Below are 17,745 nucleotides of genomic sequence, written 5' to 3'. Positions count from 1 at the left end.
TCCCCCTCTCTCCCCGCTCTCTCTCTCCCCCTCTCCCTCTATCTCTCTCTCCCCCTCTCTCTCCTCTCTCTCTCTCTACTCCCTATGTCTCCTATGTCTCTCCCTCCCCCTTTCTCCTCTCTCTCTCCCCATCTGAGGTAGCTCACATCGCTCCCCCCCTGCACATCGCCGTGGATACAAGCCGCTGCTAAATGAACACCTTACTGTGTGTGGAGCCCCCCCCCTCTCCCCCGGAACTTCCTGTCTTCCTTCTGGTGGACGCTGGTCCTGTCAGCCATCCTGATGCACACACACACACAGACACACACACAGATACATACACACAAACATACGCTAGCCTACCCTGAACCTGGTGACTGCGTGTGTGTGTGTGTGTGTGTGAGAGAGTGTGTGTGTGTGTGTGTGTGTGGGGGGGGGGGGAAGGGTTGGGGGGAATTCGATCCTGGATCCTCGTATCGGGAAGCTCTCCCCTGGAGGGACAGGCCCTGAGCGCTGATCGTGCCTAATCTGAGGCCAGCGTGGGGGCAGGGGGGCAGAGGCCGGGGGGCAGGGGGGCCTGGAGGGGCAAGAGGGGCAGGTAGGGCAGACCTTGTCTCCCTAGCAGGGTCTGTAGGAGATACCCTGGGCCGCCGGGCACAGCTGTCTGGGAGCAGCTCCACGGGGGGGAGGGGGGGGTCGATCAGGGGCCTGCTTGGGGGCAGGGCCCCATGGGGAGAGGAGGCGAGGGTTCAGCCCTAGATGACCCCCCGCCAGCACCAGAGCCCAGATATGGTCAATATGTCTGGGGGGCAGCAGAGTGGGGTCCTGGGCCTCCAGGTCCAGCTCCTCGGACTGTTCAGGTCTCCTCAGGTCGGGACGTCTGAGGAACACTTAGTAGAGTTAGCATTAGCAATGTTAGCATTGGAAGTGTTAGCATTGGTACTGTTAGCATTTGTACTGTTAGCATTAGTACTGTTAGCATTAGAAGTGTTAGCATTCGTAATGTTAGCATTAGTACTGCTAGCATTAGAAGTGTTAGTTTTGAACTGGAACACAGTCATATGAGATTCTGCAAACAATAAAAGGAAGTGAATGTGTGACCTATCATTAACATTCTTGTGAATATTCTACAGCTAATTGCCATTACAAATACATTTGTGACCGATTGTTGGGATATTAGATAGCAAACTTGCCTTTCTTGCACTTTCTCACGTAGCAGAACGCACCGCTACACTGAGGTGATTCAACAAGCTTCTGTATTGCACACTGCCTGGTCACTCGCGCGCGGTGTTTCTTGAGTTTTATTGGGCACTGGTCACTCGCGCTGTGTTTATTGAGTGAATTTTGACTATGGCAGTCAGTGTAATACTGTGTGTGATATTCCCTGCCATAAAGTCAACATTTCTGTGTATCGCCAACCTGTTATTGAATGAATATGGTAACTTGTGATATTTACGATTACAGGTAAGAACGATATATAAATGTATCGACCCCCCCGACCTGTGGTTTTTACCTCTTTTGGGGGGGTCCGAGCCTTAATTGGGGGGGTCAGACCCCCCCAAACCCCCCCGTAATTCGCACACTGCCTGTGTGTGTGTGTGTGTGTGTGTGAGTGAGTGTCGTAGAAGAGCAGAGTGGACCGTATGAGGACTGTCTGTTCCAGCACCAGACCACAGTCAACAGCTGCAGGTCTCCAGAGAGGCAGGGCTTGTTGATGGTATTGATCTCCCTAAATGGGGGCTGGGGGGCTGGGGGCTGGAGGCTGGGGGGGCTGAAGGCTGGGGGGGCTGGAGGCTGGGGGGCTGGGGACTGGAGACTGGAGGCTGGGGGGGCTGAGGGGCTAGGGGGGCTGGAGGCTGGGGGGCTGGAGGCTGGATGCTGGGGGGGCTGAGGGGCTAGGGGGGCTGGATGCTGGGGGGGCTGAGGGGCTAGGGGGGCTGGAGGCTGGATGCTGGGGGGGCTGAGGGGCTAGGGGGGCTGGAGGCCCTCTCTTCCCCCTCCCAGCCCCCCCGCTCCACCAACGTGTGACTTGATGCCATCAATAAAACCCCTGAGAGAGAGCTCCTCTCTGGCCCTGCACAGAGACATCAGGCCTGGCTGGAACTCACCTCCACGCAGCCCCCAATACACAGCCCCCCCCCCCACCTCCCCCCACCCCTCCAACACTCGATATCTCACTGGTGGGTCTGCTCTCCTACCAGACACCTCTTCTACTCTACGGTCTTCTGGGGTCTGGGTTAGAGAGTAGGTTTGTGTGTGCGTGTGTGTGTGGAGGTAGAGTGAGTGTATTCTGGGCTCCTACGGGCTCTTGGTTAACGTGAAGGTTTGTGTGTGCGAGGTCTTCAAGGCTCTGGGTTGGAGAGTAGATGTGTGTGTGCAGAGTGGTCCAGGGCTGGAGGTGTGTGCTGGTGTGCTGGTGAGCGTGGGTTGGGAGGAGGAGAGACAGGACACACTGGAGAGACGGTCCACAGGAAGACCTTTCAGTTTGATCTCCTTCAGAAACATCCTTGTTTATCTCCGCCCCAAAGACTAGCTGAACAGCTTCCAGCTTCCAGCTGTAGGTTGAAGGACGTGTTTCAGACATAGCCAGTTGGAGGCTGTTGTGTGGTATTTCATTCAGCAACGCTTTTATCCATAGGAACGTGGAGTGGGGGGTTAAACCTGTGATATCCTGATCGCTGGCAATGCTCTAACCACTGAGCTGAACCCTGTTCCCTTCTGGCTGGAGGTGGTTTCAGATGGTCATCAGTGGTTTTATCTAACACAGCCCTGCTCTTATCTCTGACACCTTGTTTGGGTTTGTAACAGCTTAGTTCAGATCGCCCTCACAGAGAAGCCAGCCTGGTGTGTGTGTGTGTGTGTGTGTGTGTGTGTGTGTGGGGGGGGGGGGGGTCATGTTGGTGGTCCTATTCTCTGCCTCTCTTGGTCATGACAAGTGTGAGTGCCCTGAAGCTCTTGCTCCATGACAGGGGCAGAGGGAAGGTTCTCTCTGACAGACGTGTCTGGTCTCATGTGCTGGTGTTAGTGCTGTTAACTGGTGTCCTGCTAGCAGCAACATCCCTCTCCGTAAAACTACAAACCTTTCGTCTTCATTTATCTTATAAAAATCTTTTATCGCATTTCCATGCGAAGTAACATCTAACCTGGAGTGTTGTGTGTCCAATCAGCAGCCTGAAGGGTTAGCATTAGCATGCTAGGCTAACACTTGACAGGTGACAGAAACAGCACAGGGGAGACCTGTCTGAGCTGGTCTCCTATCTAGATGGATGGCTCAGTCTGGACAGAGGACGGCTGATTGATGGACTAGCAGACACCAACTCTGATAGATAGGTGTGTATGTGTGTGAGTGTGTGTGTGTGTGTGTGTGGTGTATAAACCCAGAGGAACCCCAGGGCCTCAAGAGATAAAGACTCTCACAGAATGTAAACACAGTGAAGTGGGCGGGGGGGCACACACACCCCACCCACCCCTGAAACACACACACCCACCCCCTCCTGAAACACACACCCCAGGTCAAGGTTAAGCAGTACTCTCTTTCAACGCTTGCTTTCCCTCTTAACTCCAGGTCTGTGTGGGTCTGGGTGATGGTGGTCTCATCACTGTAATCATTATTACTGTTGTCAGTATTATTGTGGTCATTATCCTTGTGGCCGGTATGCCTATGGTCATTATCACTGTGGTCATTATCACTGTGGTCAGTATTACTGTGGGCATTTTCCCTGTGGCCAACCCTGGAAACCCTGAAAACACATCATAAGATCCCTGTCACACACACGCACACACACACACGCACACACACGCACACACAAACACAAGGCCTCCAGGTCGCATGATTAATGCTTCCCTCGTGATCAAAGTACCCAAGGGGTGAATAATGGTGTCTCGCCCCCCCCCACACACACACTCTCTCCTCCACCCTCCCCCCACACACACACTCTCTCCTCCACCCTCCCCCCACACACACACACTCTCTCCTCCACCCTCCCCCCACACACACACTCTCTCCTCCACCCTCCCCCCACACACACACTCTCTCCTCCACCCTCCCCCCACACACACACACTCTCTCCTCCACCCTCCCCCCACACACACACTCTCTCCTCCACCCTCCCCCCACACACACACTCTCTCCTCCACCCTCCCCCCACACACACACTCTCTCCTCCACCCTCCCCCCACACACACACTCTCTCCTCCACCCTCCCCCCACACACACACTCTCTCCTCCACCCTCCCCCCACACACACACTCTCTCCTCCACCCTCCCCCCACACACACACTCTCTCCTCCACCCTCCCCCCACACACACACTCTCTCCTCCACCCTCCCCCCACACACACACTCTCTCCTCCACCCTCCTCCTCTCAAAGTGGACCATCACCAGGGCAATGTTTGTGTGTTTAGAATAACACACTTAACAAGTACTTAACAAAGTAGCTTCCACACAGACACAGAGGCTGGAGAAATGAGCTGGCAGGCACACACACTATCACACACACATTCTCTCTCTCGCACACTCACTCTTTCTCTCACATACACACACTCTCTCACAGGCCTTCTCTCTCACGCACACAGGAACAGACACACACACACACAGGAACAGACACACACACACGCACACAGGAACAGACACACACACACACACAGGAACAGACACACACACACACACACACACACACACACACAGGAACAGACACACACGTAGATGAGTGTGTTGGCATGGAGCTGTTGGGATGTTTGCTCTGAGAACATCTTCATTATCTTGGTCAGGACAGAAGTGGACCCTGGGTATAAATACCCGCCTGCTTCTCATCAGAGGAGCGCTCTTATCACTCGCCCTCTGATGGGGCTGATACGACCAGCTGCGTTCTCATGGCTGGGTCCACGGGAAATACATTGTGCTGGTTCATTAAACCCAAATCAGATTTATACTGCATATGTATACTGCATATGTATACTGTAAATATATGCTTAGCGGACGCTTTTGCCCAAAGCAAAAACTGTGGATTTGAACTCATGACCTCTTGGTCTGCTGTTGAGCCACGCTTATCCCCAGCGTGTCTTGATGATGTATCCAGACTGGAGGTAGAAATCTTTGTAGAGATAAATTGGACAAGTTGAAGTTCTTTACTGTCCTTTTGTCTCCTGGAAGCTACTTAGCCTTGGTGGGGTCGCTGCGCTACAGCAAAGCCCAACGCGGCGACCCGCCCCATCTCTATCGACTGACAGGGAGGGTTAAACCACGACAACATCCTCAAGTCTGGCAACACATCAGATATCAGCCCAGCACGCACAGACAGCAGGGAACATTAGCTGGGTTTCAGAACGACAAGGTGAGAAATGAAGGCTCACAGCTCCCCATCCTTCCACTCTAGTGAGCTATTGATTCCGTCCCGGTCTTCTAGAAGGTTCCAGACACTCTGCTGGCCACGGTGGCACTCTGCCAGCCCTCTGGGGGGACATGGGGGACAGGGGGGACAGGGGGGAGGGGGGGGAGGGGGGGAGGACGTGTGAGGACCCAGGAAGGGAGCACCTCTGGAGATCGCTGTCACTGTTCTTAAACAAAGACAATCATCAGGAGGGGTCACACCCCGTCCCCGGACAGACACTGTCACTCAGAGGAGAGAGGGGAGAGAGAGGGGAGAGAGGAGAGAGAGACAGGAGGAGAGAGGTGAGAGGGGAGAGAGAGGAGAGAGAGACAGGAGGAGAGGGGAGAGAGAGGAGAGAGAGGACAGGACGAGAGAGGGGAGAGAGAGGAGGGAGAGACAGGAGGAGAGGGGAGAGAGAGGAGAGAGAGACAGGAGGAGAGAGGGGAGGAGAGAGGAGAGAGAGACAGGAGGAGAGAGGGGGAGAGAGAGAGAGAGAGACAGGAGGAGTGTGTGTGTGTGTGGGGGGGGGGGGGAGATCTGTGTGTGTGTGTGTGTGTGTGTGTGTGAGGAGGGAAAGGGCACAGGACACTAAGGTAGCAGAGCCACAGGAGTCACCAGCATATCAGTAATCAATATCCAGACAGCTTCCTGAGGAGGGGTGTGAGTCTCTGAACATCAGCCCTCTGCTACTCCCAGCCTCACACACACACACACACACATACACACACACACCTTCCCTCCTACCCTCCTAGTCTCCCAGTCTCCTGGTCTGACCAGCACTGCCATGGCGACCGGGCGGGGGGGGGGGGTCAAACTCCCCCGGTCGTGATCCTGGACTATTGTCCTCTCTGATCTCCTTCTGAGCCCTAATTGGCTGGCTTCTGCAGGCTTGGCAGCCATGTTGGCGTGGAGACATGCAGCTTAGAAGGTCAGAGGTCAGCAGGGCCCTGTCTGCCTGTGCTGGGGTCAGGGGTCAAACCAACATGGATCCACTGAGACACAGGTGGGCAGCTTCCTCAGCAAGACAACAGAAATCCTGTCATCATCGTTCTACTCCAACACTCCAACACATTCATACCACGTGAATAATGTGTGCAATGCTTTTACCCCTAAGCGTTGTCCAGGGAGGGAGGTGAACCTGCAACATGATCCTCTGCAGGCTGATGCTCTAACCACTGAGCTGGAGGAGTGTGAGATGTGGCAGGAGGACACCCCCACCCAGGCTTGGTCATCAAATCCAACACACTTCAGAGCCCAGCAGCTGAAGCCAGATCATCACACAGAGAAGACTGCATCACTGCAGCTACAGCTACACCTGCTGCATCACTGCTGCTGCATCACTGCAGCTGCAGCTACACCTGCTGCATCACTGCTGCTGCAGCTAAACCTGCTGCATCACTGCTGCTGCATCACTGCTGCTGCATCCCTGCAGCTGCAGCTACACCTGCTGCATCACTACTGCTGCATCACTGCAGCTGCATCACTGCTGCTGCATCACTGCTGCTGCATCACTGCTGCTGCATCCCTGCAGCTGCAGCTAACACCTGCTGCATCACTGCTGCTGCAGCTACACCTGCTGCATCACTGCATCACTGCTGCTGCATCACCGCTGCTGCATCCTGCAGCTCTTGTGGATGTTGTTTCTGCAGGACCTGCACGTTTTACAGCTCTCGTCCTCACTGTCTCAGACACAGCAATTAGTCTATGCCCCGTTCTCACTGATCCATGCACACACACAAACACACACACACACACAACCATGAATGCCAACACTCTCTCTCTCTCTCTCTCTCTCTCTCTCTCTCTCTCTCTCTCTCTCTCTCTCTCTCTCTCTCTCTCTCTCTCTCTCTCTCTCTCTCTCTCTCCTCTCTCTCTCTCTCTCTCTCTCTCCTCCACAACACACACTCACACACACACAGTCTCTCTCTCACAGACACACACATACGCTTTCTCTCTCTCACACACACACACTCTCTCCCTCTCTTTCTGTTACACACAGACAGACAGTCTGCCTGGCACCAGGGTGTCCAGGCTGTGTGTGTGGAGAGCCCCCTGCTGCCAGCAGGCTGACAGTGAGGACGAAACAAACGCACTCTAATGGAGACATGACATGCTTGCCCGGGCGGAAACTCAAACAAACCTTTAATGGGCCACGGAGCCCTCACTTCTGCCGGAGCCCAATATTCCCTCCCTCCCTCTCTCTCTCTGTCTCTCCCTCCCTCTCTCTCTCTCTCTCTCTCTCTCTCTCTCTCTCTCTTTCTCTCTCTCTCTGTCCTCCCCCCTCTCTCTCTCTTTCTCTCTCTCTCTCTCTCTTTCTCTCTCTCTCTGTCTCTCCCTCCCTCTCCCCCTCTCTGTCCTCCCCCCCCTCTCTCTCTCTCTCTCTCTCTCTCTCTCTCTCTCTTCTCTCTGTCTCTCCCTCCCTCTCCCTCTCTGTCCTCCCCCCTCTCTCTCTCTTTCTCCTCTCTCTGTCTCTCCCTCCCTCTCTCCCTCTCTGTCCTCCCCCCTCTCTCTCTCTCTCTCTCTCTCTCTCTGTCTCTGTCCTCTCCCTCCCTCCCTCTCTCTCTCTGTCCTCTCCCTCCCTCTCTCCCTCTCTGTCCTCCCCCCCTCTCTCTCTCTCTCTCTCTCTCTCTCTCTCTCTCTCTCTCTCTGTCCCTCTCTCCCTCTCTGTCCTCCCTCTCTCTCTCCTCTCCTCTTTCTCCACCTCCCTCCTCCTCCCCTCTTCCTCCTCCCCCTTCACTGAGGGCCAGGACCAAGCCAGCCTGCATGGTGTGCTGGAAGAACAGACTGGGATACAAAGGGTCCCACTGGGTCCTACTGGGAGATACTGGGAGATACTGGGTCCTACTGGGAGATACTGGGGGGGCAGGGGGGCTGGGAGGCTTAACCCTGTTTGACCACGCTCGGTTGGAGGATATTACCTAACGAGGCTTTGGCCCCCGCATGGGATTAGAGTCGCGATCAGACCCTTACTCTTCCCCCCCAACCTCCCCCCTTCACCCCTCCATAACCCACCCCCACCCTCCTCCTCCCCTCAGGAGCTCTCCCATGTGAAGGATATTATTACTGGAGATGGACATGTCACATGACCCCCTGATACCACAGTGGACTGGAGTGAACGCTTCCTGAATCTGATCTGGAGCCCAGCGTTCTGGTCACCTGCTGTGTACATACCTCTAGGTACAGGTGATCTACTGTATACCCCTATGGCTACATCCCTGGAGCTACTGTTCATCTCCTGTGTATGTAACCTATAGGTCCAAAGGAAAGGAGATAGCAGTTCACCATCCCCAGCAGAGACCTGCAAGCTAGTTAGAATGGGGGAGGAAAGAGAGAGAGTGTGGGATAGTTCTTCTTAACTTCCTCCCCCTCCACTCCCTCTTCTCCCTTCCTCTCCTATTCCTCTCCCTCTTTCCACTCCCTCCTTCTCATCCCCCTCTCTCTCCATTCCAAGCCCAGCCATGTGTAGTAAAAGGAACAGAGGGAACAAGAACAAGAGAAGGAGAGAAGGAGAGGAGATAAGAGAAGGAGAGGGAGAGAAGGAGAGAAGGAGAGGAGATAGGAGAGAGGAGAAGGGAAGCCCCTGTGTTTTGATTAGCAAGTAATGATCTTTGATCTAATATGCTGACTGGTAAAGTACGTCTCCAGGTGAACTGGGGTGAGGGCTGGGTGAGGATTGGGGTGAGGGCTGGGGGGTGGGCTGGGGGAGGCATGGGGTGAGGATTGGGTGAGGGCTGGGGTGAGGATTGGGGTGAGGGCTGGGGGGGGCTGGGGTGAGGGCTGGGCTGAGGATTGGGTGAGGGCTGGGGGGGGCTAGGGTGAGGGCTGGGGTGAGGGCTGGGGGGGGCTGGGGGAGGGCTGAGGTGGACGGCTGGGGTGAGGGCTGGGGTGAGGGCTGGGGGGGGCTGGGGGAGGCATGGAGTGAGGGCTGGGGGGGCTGGGGTGAGGGCTGGGGTGAGGGCTGGGGGGGGCTGGGGGAGGGCTGAGGTGACGGCTGGGGTGAGGGCTGGGTGAGGGCTGGGGTGAGGGCTGGGGTGAGGGCTGGGGTGAGGGCTGGGGGGGGCTGGGGTGAGGGCTGGGGGAGGCTGGGGTGAGGGCTGGGTGAGAGCTGGGGGGGGCTGGGGTGAGGGCTGGGGGGGCGTGGGGTGAGGGCTGGGGGGGGCTGGAGTGAGGGGCTGGGGTGAGGGCTGGGGGGGGGCTGGGGTGAGGGCTGGGGTGAGGGCTGGGGTGAGGGGCTGGGGTGAGGGCTGGGGAGGCTGGGGTGAGGGCTGTGCCGACCTGGAGCCAGTGTCACATCTGATTAGGGCCGGGGATGGGGGTGAACTCCCCATCGCCCCCGCCCCCCCCTCCTCTCCCAGCAGGAACGCCTGCGTAATGATATCAATAACAGCAGGGGTGCAATGATACAAATCCTCGTGCAGAATGTTTGGACAAGAATTTGCTACCAGCCGACCCCTCCACTCACCCCATCCCTTTCCCCCTTCCCTCACTCCTCCCTTCCACCCTCTCTCAATCTCCCTCCCTCTGCCTAGCCTAGCTCCCCCTCTCCCTCCCACTCTCTTCTTCCCCCCTCCCACCCCTCCTTCCTTCCTCCACCCCCCCCTCCCCCTCCCCCCACACTAAGGCCTTGGTTGGGCCTGGTAATCCTGTTGATTCAGAGATGTGATTGGGCAGTGATCACCAAACTCTGCCTAGTGGCCACTCGATTGGTTCGAATGGACCGAGATAGCCCAGCAGAGTATCCACCCTCATCCAATCACCACCCAGCCACACACACCCACCCACAGACACACACACACACCCACCCACCCACAGACACACACACCCACCCACAGACACATCATACACACACACACATACACACACCTACACTCACATAACACACCCACACACAGACCTCAGTGTTGGCGCCACGGCAACAGGCAGTTGCGTTTCCAGGCCTGTTGTTGACACAGTCACTGAGGTAGCCTAGACGACACTGTCCGTGACAATGGCAGGTTCATGTTCCAGAGAGAGGGAGAGGGGGGGTTGTGGAGAGAGGGAGGAGAGAGGGAGGGGAGAGAGGGGGATGGAGAGAGAGAAAGAGAGAGGGATAGAGAGAGCTTTGCATTTATGTATCCCAATTAACAAGACTGGAAAAAGCTATTAAAACGCAAAGCTAGCATACATGTTTAGAGTGAGTTCCAGGCGTACAATGCTCCCTCACTGTGAACATGTTCTGCTCCAGATGGTGTCCAGAAGGGACATGTGACCACAAGATCCGCAGCTCAGGATGGTGATCATGTGACCACAAGATGGTGCACTATCGGTGCTATGCTGCATCGGTCACATTTTACACTTGTGTCGTGTTGTGTGTAAAAAGAAAGTTGTGAAAAAAACGTTTCAAAAGGTTTCACAAATATTTTTAAAGAACGTTTTGAAAAAAAGGTTTTGAAACGTTGAAAGTTTTTTTCCAACAATTATGTCCCACCTTTCTTAACCCCCTGCTAACTCTGACTAGGAAGGTGCCACATGCATGAAACTTACTCTTGTTACTCATACTAGTCCCCTCAGTGTACAGTAAGAATCATTTGATGCTGGGATATACAGAACAGAAAATACATGGGGGGTGCATTTCAGGGCAGGGCTGTAGAAATGTAGCAACAGCAACAAAAACATCACACTCAATCAAATTCCAGAACCCTGCTTTCTTGAGTTTTTCTAGATCTGTTTGTTTTATCACTAAAGGTTTAAAGCTATTTTTCTCCTTTTCTGTAAAATTGTTGAACTACTGAACTGACTTCTAGATAAAGTGAAAATGTTCTCACACTCTTACATTCTCAAAGCTTCTTACTCATCCTTATAAGACCTGAGTGTTTCATATATGAGAGTGGGTTAGGGTTATGAGTGTGGGTTAGGGTTAGGGTTATGAGAGTGGGTTAGGGTTATGAGAGTGGGTTAGGGTTATGAGTGTACTAACCCTAACTCTATGGGTTAGGGTTAGGGTTATGTTAGGGTTATGAGAGTGGGTTAGGGTTATGAGTGTGGGTTAGGGTTAGGGTTATGAGAGTGGGTTAGGGTTAGGGTTATGAGAGTGGGTTAGGGTTAGGGTTATGAGAGAGTGGGGTAGGGTTATGAGAGTGGGTTAGGGTTATGAGAGTGGGTTAGGGTTATGAGTGTACTAACCCTAACTCTATGAGAGTGGGTTAGGGTTATGAGAGTGGGTTAGGGTTATGAGAGTGGGTTAGGGTTATGAGAGTGGGTTAGGGTTAGGGTTATGAGTGTGGGTTAGGGTTATGAGAGTGGGTTAGGGTTAGGGTTATGAGAGTGGGTTAGGGTTATGAGTGTACTAACCCTAACTCTATGGGTTAGGGTTAGGGTTATGTTAGGGTTATGAGTGTGAATGTGTTTCACATGCATCTGTGCCAGCGTTTCATATGTATGTAAATGTTCAGTAGTATGAATGTGTGTAAACATTTTACATGTGAATGCGTTGCATATGTGTCTATGGGAGCATTTCACATAAGAGGATGTGAGTTCAGTAGTATGAATGTGTGCAAATGTGAGTAGCTTATGTATTTCATATGTGTTTGTGTAAGGTCAGTCTGAATTATTTCCTAAACGGCCCCTCATACCGGTCGGTGTGTCGCTCAACACTCAGGGATGTGCAGCGTCACCTTGTTTTGATGAGCGGTGAGTGTCTGCAAGAAATACAATTAAAAAGTCTAAATATACGAAGGTGTTTGCCGCCATGTTGAGCGCTGTGGAGACGAGTACCTCGCGACCTGGGGTCCCTGCACCGGGGGGACATCCTGGGCTCTGTGGCACGGGCTGGATCCTCAGCGTGAACGACCTCTGGAAGAGATGTGGAATTTAAGTTTCTTTTAAGTCATGTTTGTATAACTCTGCCGGACAGACATAATTCGCAGTCAAATAAAGCCACATTGGTCATCAGATTCACATTGTCATTCTGGTATGGTGTTAAAATATCACCGGTGTAATATATTTATATTTGCATGTTATTATAATATATTATTACAAGTGGAATCCGAAGCTCATGACACAACTCAGCTCACGCGAGCGGTTTGGCTGCTCCTCTCGCACTCTTTAATTAAACTCAGCAGTCTGTCCGTCTCGTGACACCGAAACAGTTGACAGACGCTGTTTGCTTTTCAAACCCGTGAGATTTGGCACCCATTGTTGTAGTTTTCTGGCATGTGGGCTGTCACCGCGGGGAAGATGATGAAGACGGAATGGCAAAACAGTCAACAAACAAACAGACTGGTGTCTTTAATTCTGTCCCTGTCATTCAAGTGTTGTGATACAAGCGGATTGAATTAATCAATCTAATGTCCCGTCAGACCGAAGTAAATGGATCCACTGTTTAATTAGGCTAGGCTACTTAGGTGCAACAACTCTTAATTCCCTCTGTCTCCCCATATTTGTCACAGAGTTTTGGATCATAATAGCCTACCGTCTCAGTCACATAGAACTGTTGAATAAAAACGTTTTATTTTTATGAAATGGACTTTAACAATTCAAGTATGTGAATAGTTTTCTTGCATATTAAAATGTTTTATAATATCGGGGGCCTTTCTTTTAAAATTTTCTTCATAAGAATTTGATATTTTACATGTCAATTTCAGACCCTTTATTTGTTACACTTTTTGTGCACACTGCAAGATAGAAGCGTAGCCTATACCCACTCCCCATCTGTAATAGCCGATAACCCGACCCTGGATACCTTTTAAAAATGAATGTGCCGTTTTAAAAGCTCTGTTTGACACTTACAACGGTGCGATGTCTTCCATCTCCGCGCGAGTCACACTCATGGCCTTGAATCCGAGGCTTTTTATTCAAGTACATTTCAAGTGCATTAGCATTAATACGGCTCGCGTGAGTTAACCCTCCAGCTTCACGCGGAGCCCAGCTGCGGCCAGACTATGCCGTCTCGTGCTGGGCCTGCCTCGTGCTTTCTTTCACGTATGGAACAGTTGCACAACATAATACTGGCCTAAAATACAGCTACACAAAATGATCTGACAGATGTCATGTGAAAACTGGGAAAGAGAAAGTCCCTCTCGCGCGTCCGCGCGCTGCACCTCAGTGTGACTCCGAGAAACGACAGATGAAGATGGATCGGTACTTCTGTGTGACGGTTCAGCTCCACGGAAAGATAACCAGGCAAGGCCTGGACATCCATCACTATCATACAGTCTGACCAGGGAGAGAGAGAGAGAGAGAGAGAGAGAGAGAGAGAGAGAGAGAGAGAGAGAGAGAGAGAGAGAGAGAGAGAGAGAGAGGGAGGGGGGGAGAGGGAGAGTTACATTTGTATTCATTTAGCAGACGCTTTTATCCAAACCAACATAAAAATAGAGTAGAAAGTCCAGCAGAAAATGAAGGATGAGAACCTCAGTTCGAACAGTGTTTCAGTGGTCAAGTGGTGGTCAAGGAACGGTCTGTATTTACCAGGAACAGAGTAACCACATCTCAGCTACCAGAGCAGAGTGACATCATCCCAGTGTAGGATGAGCGGTGACCAGAGACCAGGCAACACAGTTACACCTGTCTGAATACAGGGGTGTGTGTGTATGAGAGAGATATAGAGTGTGTGTGTGTTCATGTGTGTGTGGGTGTGTGTGTGTATTATCTCAAACCGTTTCAGTGAGAGGCTGGGGATCTTTGTAATCCTTGAAAATCCCAACATCATCAGTCTCTCTCAGTCTCCCTCAGACTCCCTCCCTCCTCCCTCCTGCAAAGACAAGAAGAGAAAAATGAATATTGTTGTTATCTGTGCTACAGTTGTGTTTGATGTGGCTGGGTTTGGTCCTGTCAGAGTGGAGAGAGGGAGGAGGAGGAGTGGAGGAGGAAGAGGGAATGTATTGGCAGTGGGTGCCTGGTCAGTGTCACCTAACATTTAGACCCCCAGTAGCCCTTCATCCCTCTCCCTTCCTCCTCTCCAGGGAGCGACGGGTCTCTTGGCCCTGGCTGGAGCCATCCAGCACACAGCTAACTCACAACAGACTCAGACCCCCTTCCTCTCGCTCCCTGCTCTCTCTCTCCCCTCTCCCTGCTCTCTCCCTCCACCCCTCTCTCTCCCTGCTCTACCCCCCTCTCTCTTCATTCTCTGTCTTTGTTCTCTCTGCGGTCCACAGGCCCTAACTCATCTTGCCTCTCCAAACACACACACACAATCTCCCACACACACACACGCACACTCTCCCACACACACGCCACTTGCATGATAGACAGTACTACATTGAATACATACATCAGACATGAAACAGAACTGATACATCTCTGGATAGAAGGTCCTCATGCTGCAGTCTGTCTCACTGGCTGACAGGAGCTTATATCAGTAGGCCAGGCTGTGTTCAGATCTACACACACACGCACACACACAGGCATGCAGTCACACACACAAGTACAGGCAGGCCTCCTGCTGGTGTGTGGGTCATGTCCTACGACGTGTAGCAGGACGTCTAGAGGAGAACGTTCCTCACACACTCACCTCCTCATGAATAACTCAGGACTATCACCTGGAGCTGCCGGCCTTCTAGAAACACCACCAGCCCAGACAGCAGGGGGAGAGGGGAGGAGGGGGAGAGGAGGGGAGGAAGGAGGGGGGAGGAGGAGGGGAGGAGGAGGGGGGGGAGGAGGGGAGGGAGGAGGGGAGGAGGAGGGGGAGGGAGGAGGGGGAGGAGGAGGGGGAGGAGGAGGGGGGAGGAGGAGGGGGAGGAGGAGGGAGGGGAGGAGGGGGGAGGAGGAGGGGGGAGGAGGGGGGAGGAGGAGGGGGGAGGGGGGAGGAGGAGGGGAGGAGGGGGGAGGAGGAGGGGGGGAAGGTAGGGGAGGAGGGGAGGAGGAGGGGGGGAGGAGAGGGCAGGGGAGTAGTTTAAGTACTATTTAATGTATAATGTATGTATTCATACATTTAGTATTTATTTATGAATATGTATTATTCAATTAGCATGTGTGTGTTGTCACGGTGTTACCTGATCAGCTGTTGTCCTGAGAGCTGCACCCTTCTCCAACACACACATCAACTGCTCCTGGAAGGCTTGTCCTGGGTATCTACCATTTTGCATTGTATTCATTTAGCAGACGCTTTTATCCAAATCGACATACAAACAGTGCATGTAGATAGTACAGCAGAAGATCAAGGATCAGAAGAGCAAAGTTATAACAGAGTTTCTTCCAGGATCACAATGACTCTTATTGAGAGACTGGTTGCTCTTGTTGGTTAGTTGTAACTGACTTAAAACTATTGTACTCGCTGTGAAATATATTTTTGTTGCTTGCTTTTTTCCACAGGTACACCCTTGCACTTTTGAGGTTGTTGTAGTTTAATTGTAACTTGTTTAACTACATGCTCTTATGGTTCTTCCCTTTGGGACTTATTTGGTTTTCACAATGTATGCTTCATGTTTTGGCTTCCTGCAATGTTTGGGGGCTATCTCGTTGTTATGATCAGTGACCTATGCACTTTTGTAAAGCTCTCTCTTGGAAGTCGCTTTGGATAAAAGCGTCTGCTAAATGCATAAATGTAATGTAACAGGATTTTGGTGTTCAGAGTCCAGGAACGTCTGTATTTAGCAGACTGTGATAATCTCAGCATGCAGAGAACCAAGATTCAACCAGATATTTGTGCCCAAAGCAGCAACAAACATGTTCCTTCATGAAGCAGCCTGACAGCAGCCTCGTGGAAGTCACTCCTGGCTGGACTGCCATGTCTGTATGGGTGTATTTATGTGTGTATACCAGACCTGAGTAGATGTCTGGATATAAACGGTATATTTCCCCTCCTGTTACCCCCCCTCCTGTCCCTCCGCTTATCTCCAGCTCCACTTCACTTCAAGGGAGCTCTGACAGAGATGTTCATTAGCACCTCCAGCAACTTCCCAGACTGAGGATGGAGTGGGAGGCAGGGAGGGAGGGAGGGAGGGAGGGAGGGAGGGAGGGAGGGAGGGAGAGAGAGAGAGAGGGAGAAAGAGAGGGAGAAAGAGAGGGAGAGAGAGAGAGACGGAGAGAGAGAGACAGAGAGAGAGAGAGACAGAGAGACAGAGAGATGGGGAGAGAGAGAGAGACAGAGAGGGAGAGGGAGAGAGAGAGGGAGGGAAAGAGAGGGAGGGAGAGAGAGGGAGAGAGAGTATCCATGTACGTTATCTCTCTCTCACTGCCTCGGTTTGTTGCCAGGCCGTGGTATCTTGCAGGGCTGGGGGCTGCGCGGAGTTTTTGTTGGAGGGTCTGAAAGGCTGGTCAGCTCGGCTGATCCCAGGGGCCCTCTGGAGAAGTGAGGCCCAGACCTGGAGATCACAGACGAGAACGTTTCAGATTGGTGCTGAAAGGCTTTTCTAAGAAGTGTTGAAAGCATTTAGGGGAGAAAAAACAACTTCATAGAAAATGGAAGAAATAAAATGACTTGGTTTGAACCAGATAAGATGGAAACCTTCCCTGCGATGCTTCCTTCTAAGAAAAGCCTTCCACTTCACCCATCAAGAGGAACAGCAACATCACCACCACCACCCAGCACAACAACAACACAACACAACAACACAACAGCAGCAGTCTGTCCAGGGTCGTACATCACAGGACCACAGAGGATGTCGTTAGAGCTTGACCTCCAACCCCTCACCAGAACCCACATCCTGACCTCATGGTCATCTGTCCAGCACCCTGCCAGCCTCACAACAGACCCCTCCCCTCCCCCCGCCCTGGCCTGCCCTCTCCTCTGGACCTCCATTGAGAACAAGCTTCATTCTGAGCATCTGCTAGCAGAGCAGACTGAGTCATGTGACAACTCATATTTCCTCATAACAAGGCCACGCCCCCAGCTCTAATCTGGCTCTTTGAGGTGGTGGCTGGTGGGCGTGGCCGGGGGTGTTGATTGATGGCTCCTCCTCCTATAGGGCGGCTGGACTTCCTCCTACGGGTCATATCCTGTCTGGCCCCTCGTCCACTACACACTTCTACACCACGTTTGGGTCACTGGCCTCCACCCTCACATACACCCCCCACACACACACACACACCCCAGCCCCTGAGTACCATGCTGGGCTGGTGGTCAGGGAGCTGAGAGCCATCTGAGGAGAGGGGAAGCTACACCTCAGATATGTCCTGGAGGTGGAGAATCCAAAAGCATACAACTTTATTGTCCATCCAGAACCTTCTCCATCAACTAAATACATTGTGCATTCATCCTAGACTCCAACCTTTAAATACATCCTAGACTGTAATGAACATGCACACACACACACAAGCCTGCAAAGTGCTTGTCCACGCAGAGCAGGGTAGTTGATGTTGACCAGCCGATGCTGAACAGCGTGTCTCTACAACCTTGACATCACGGGACCTCCACTCTCTAACACACGGAAATGAACACAACGACATGAGAGGGAAAGGTCATCACCAATCAACTTTCTCC

The 17,745-nt window shown here is 52.6% G+C and overlaps 1 protein-coding gene across 1 annotated transcript in view; it reads right to left on the bottom strand.

The window, feature by feature from the left end:
• Positions 1-597: 597 nt before the first annotated feature.
• The window catches only part of LOC134039041 (basic proline-rich protein), a 22,058-nt gene continuing 4,910 nt past the window's right edge, over positions 598-17,745 (bottom strand). The window contains exons 4-5 of the mRNA XM_062484792.1: positions 16,499-16,627; positions 598-859 (exon numbers count right to left, since the gene is read on the bottom strand). Of these exons, the coding sequence (XP_062340776.1) occupies positions 598-859; positions 16,499-16,627 (391 nt within the window). The remainder of the gene's footprint in view (positions 860-16,498; positions 16,628-17,745) is intronic.

The sequence above is a fragment of the Osmerus eperlanus genome, chromosome 18 (assembly GCF_963692335.1).
Source record: "Osmerus eperlanus chromosome 18, fOsmEpe2.1, whole genome shotgun sequence".
Classification (NCBI taxonomy): domain Eukaryota; kingdom Metazoa; phylum Chordata; class Actinopteri; order Osmeriformes; family Osmeridae; genus Osmerus; species Osmerus eperlanus.
Note: the sequence above shows the minus strand (reverse complement) of the source record. Positions and strands in the feature narration are given on the sequence as shown.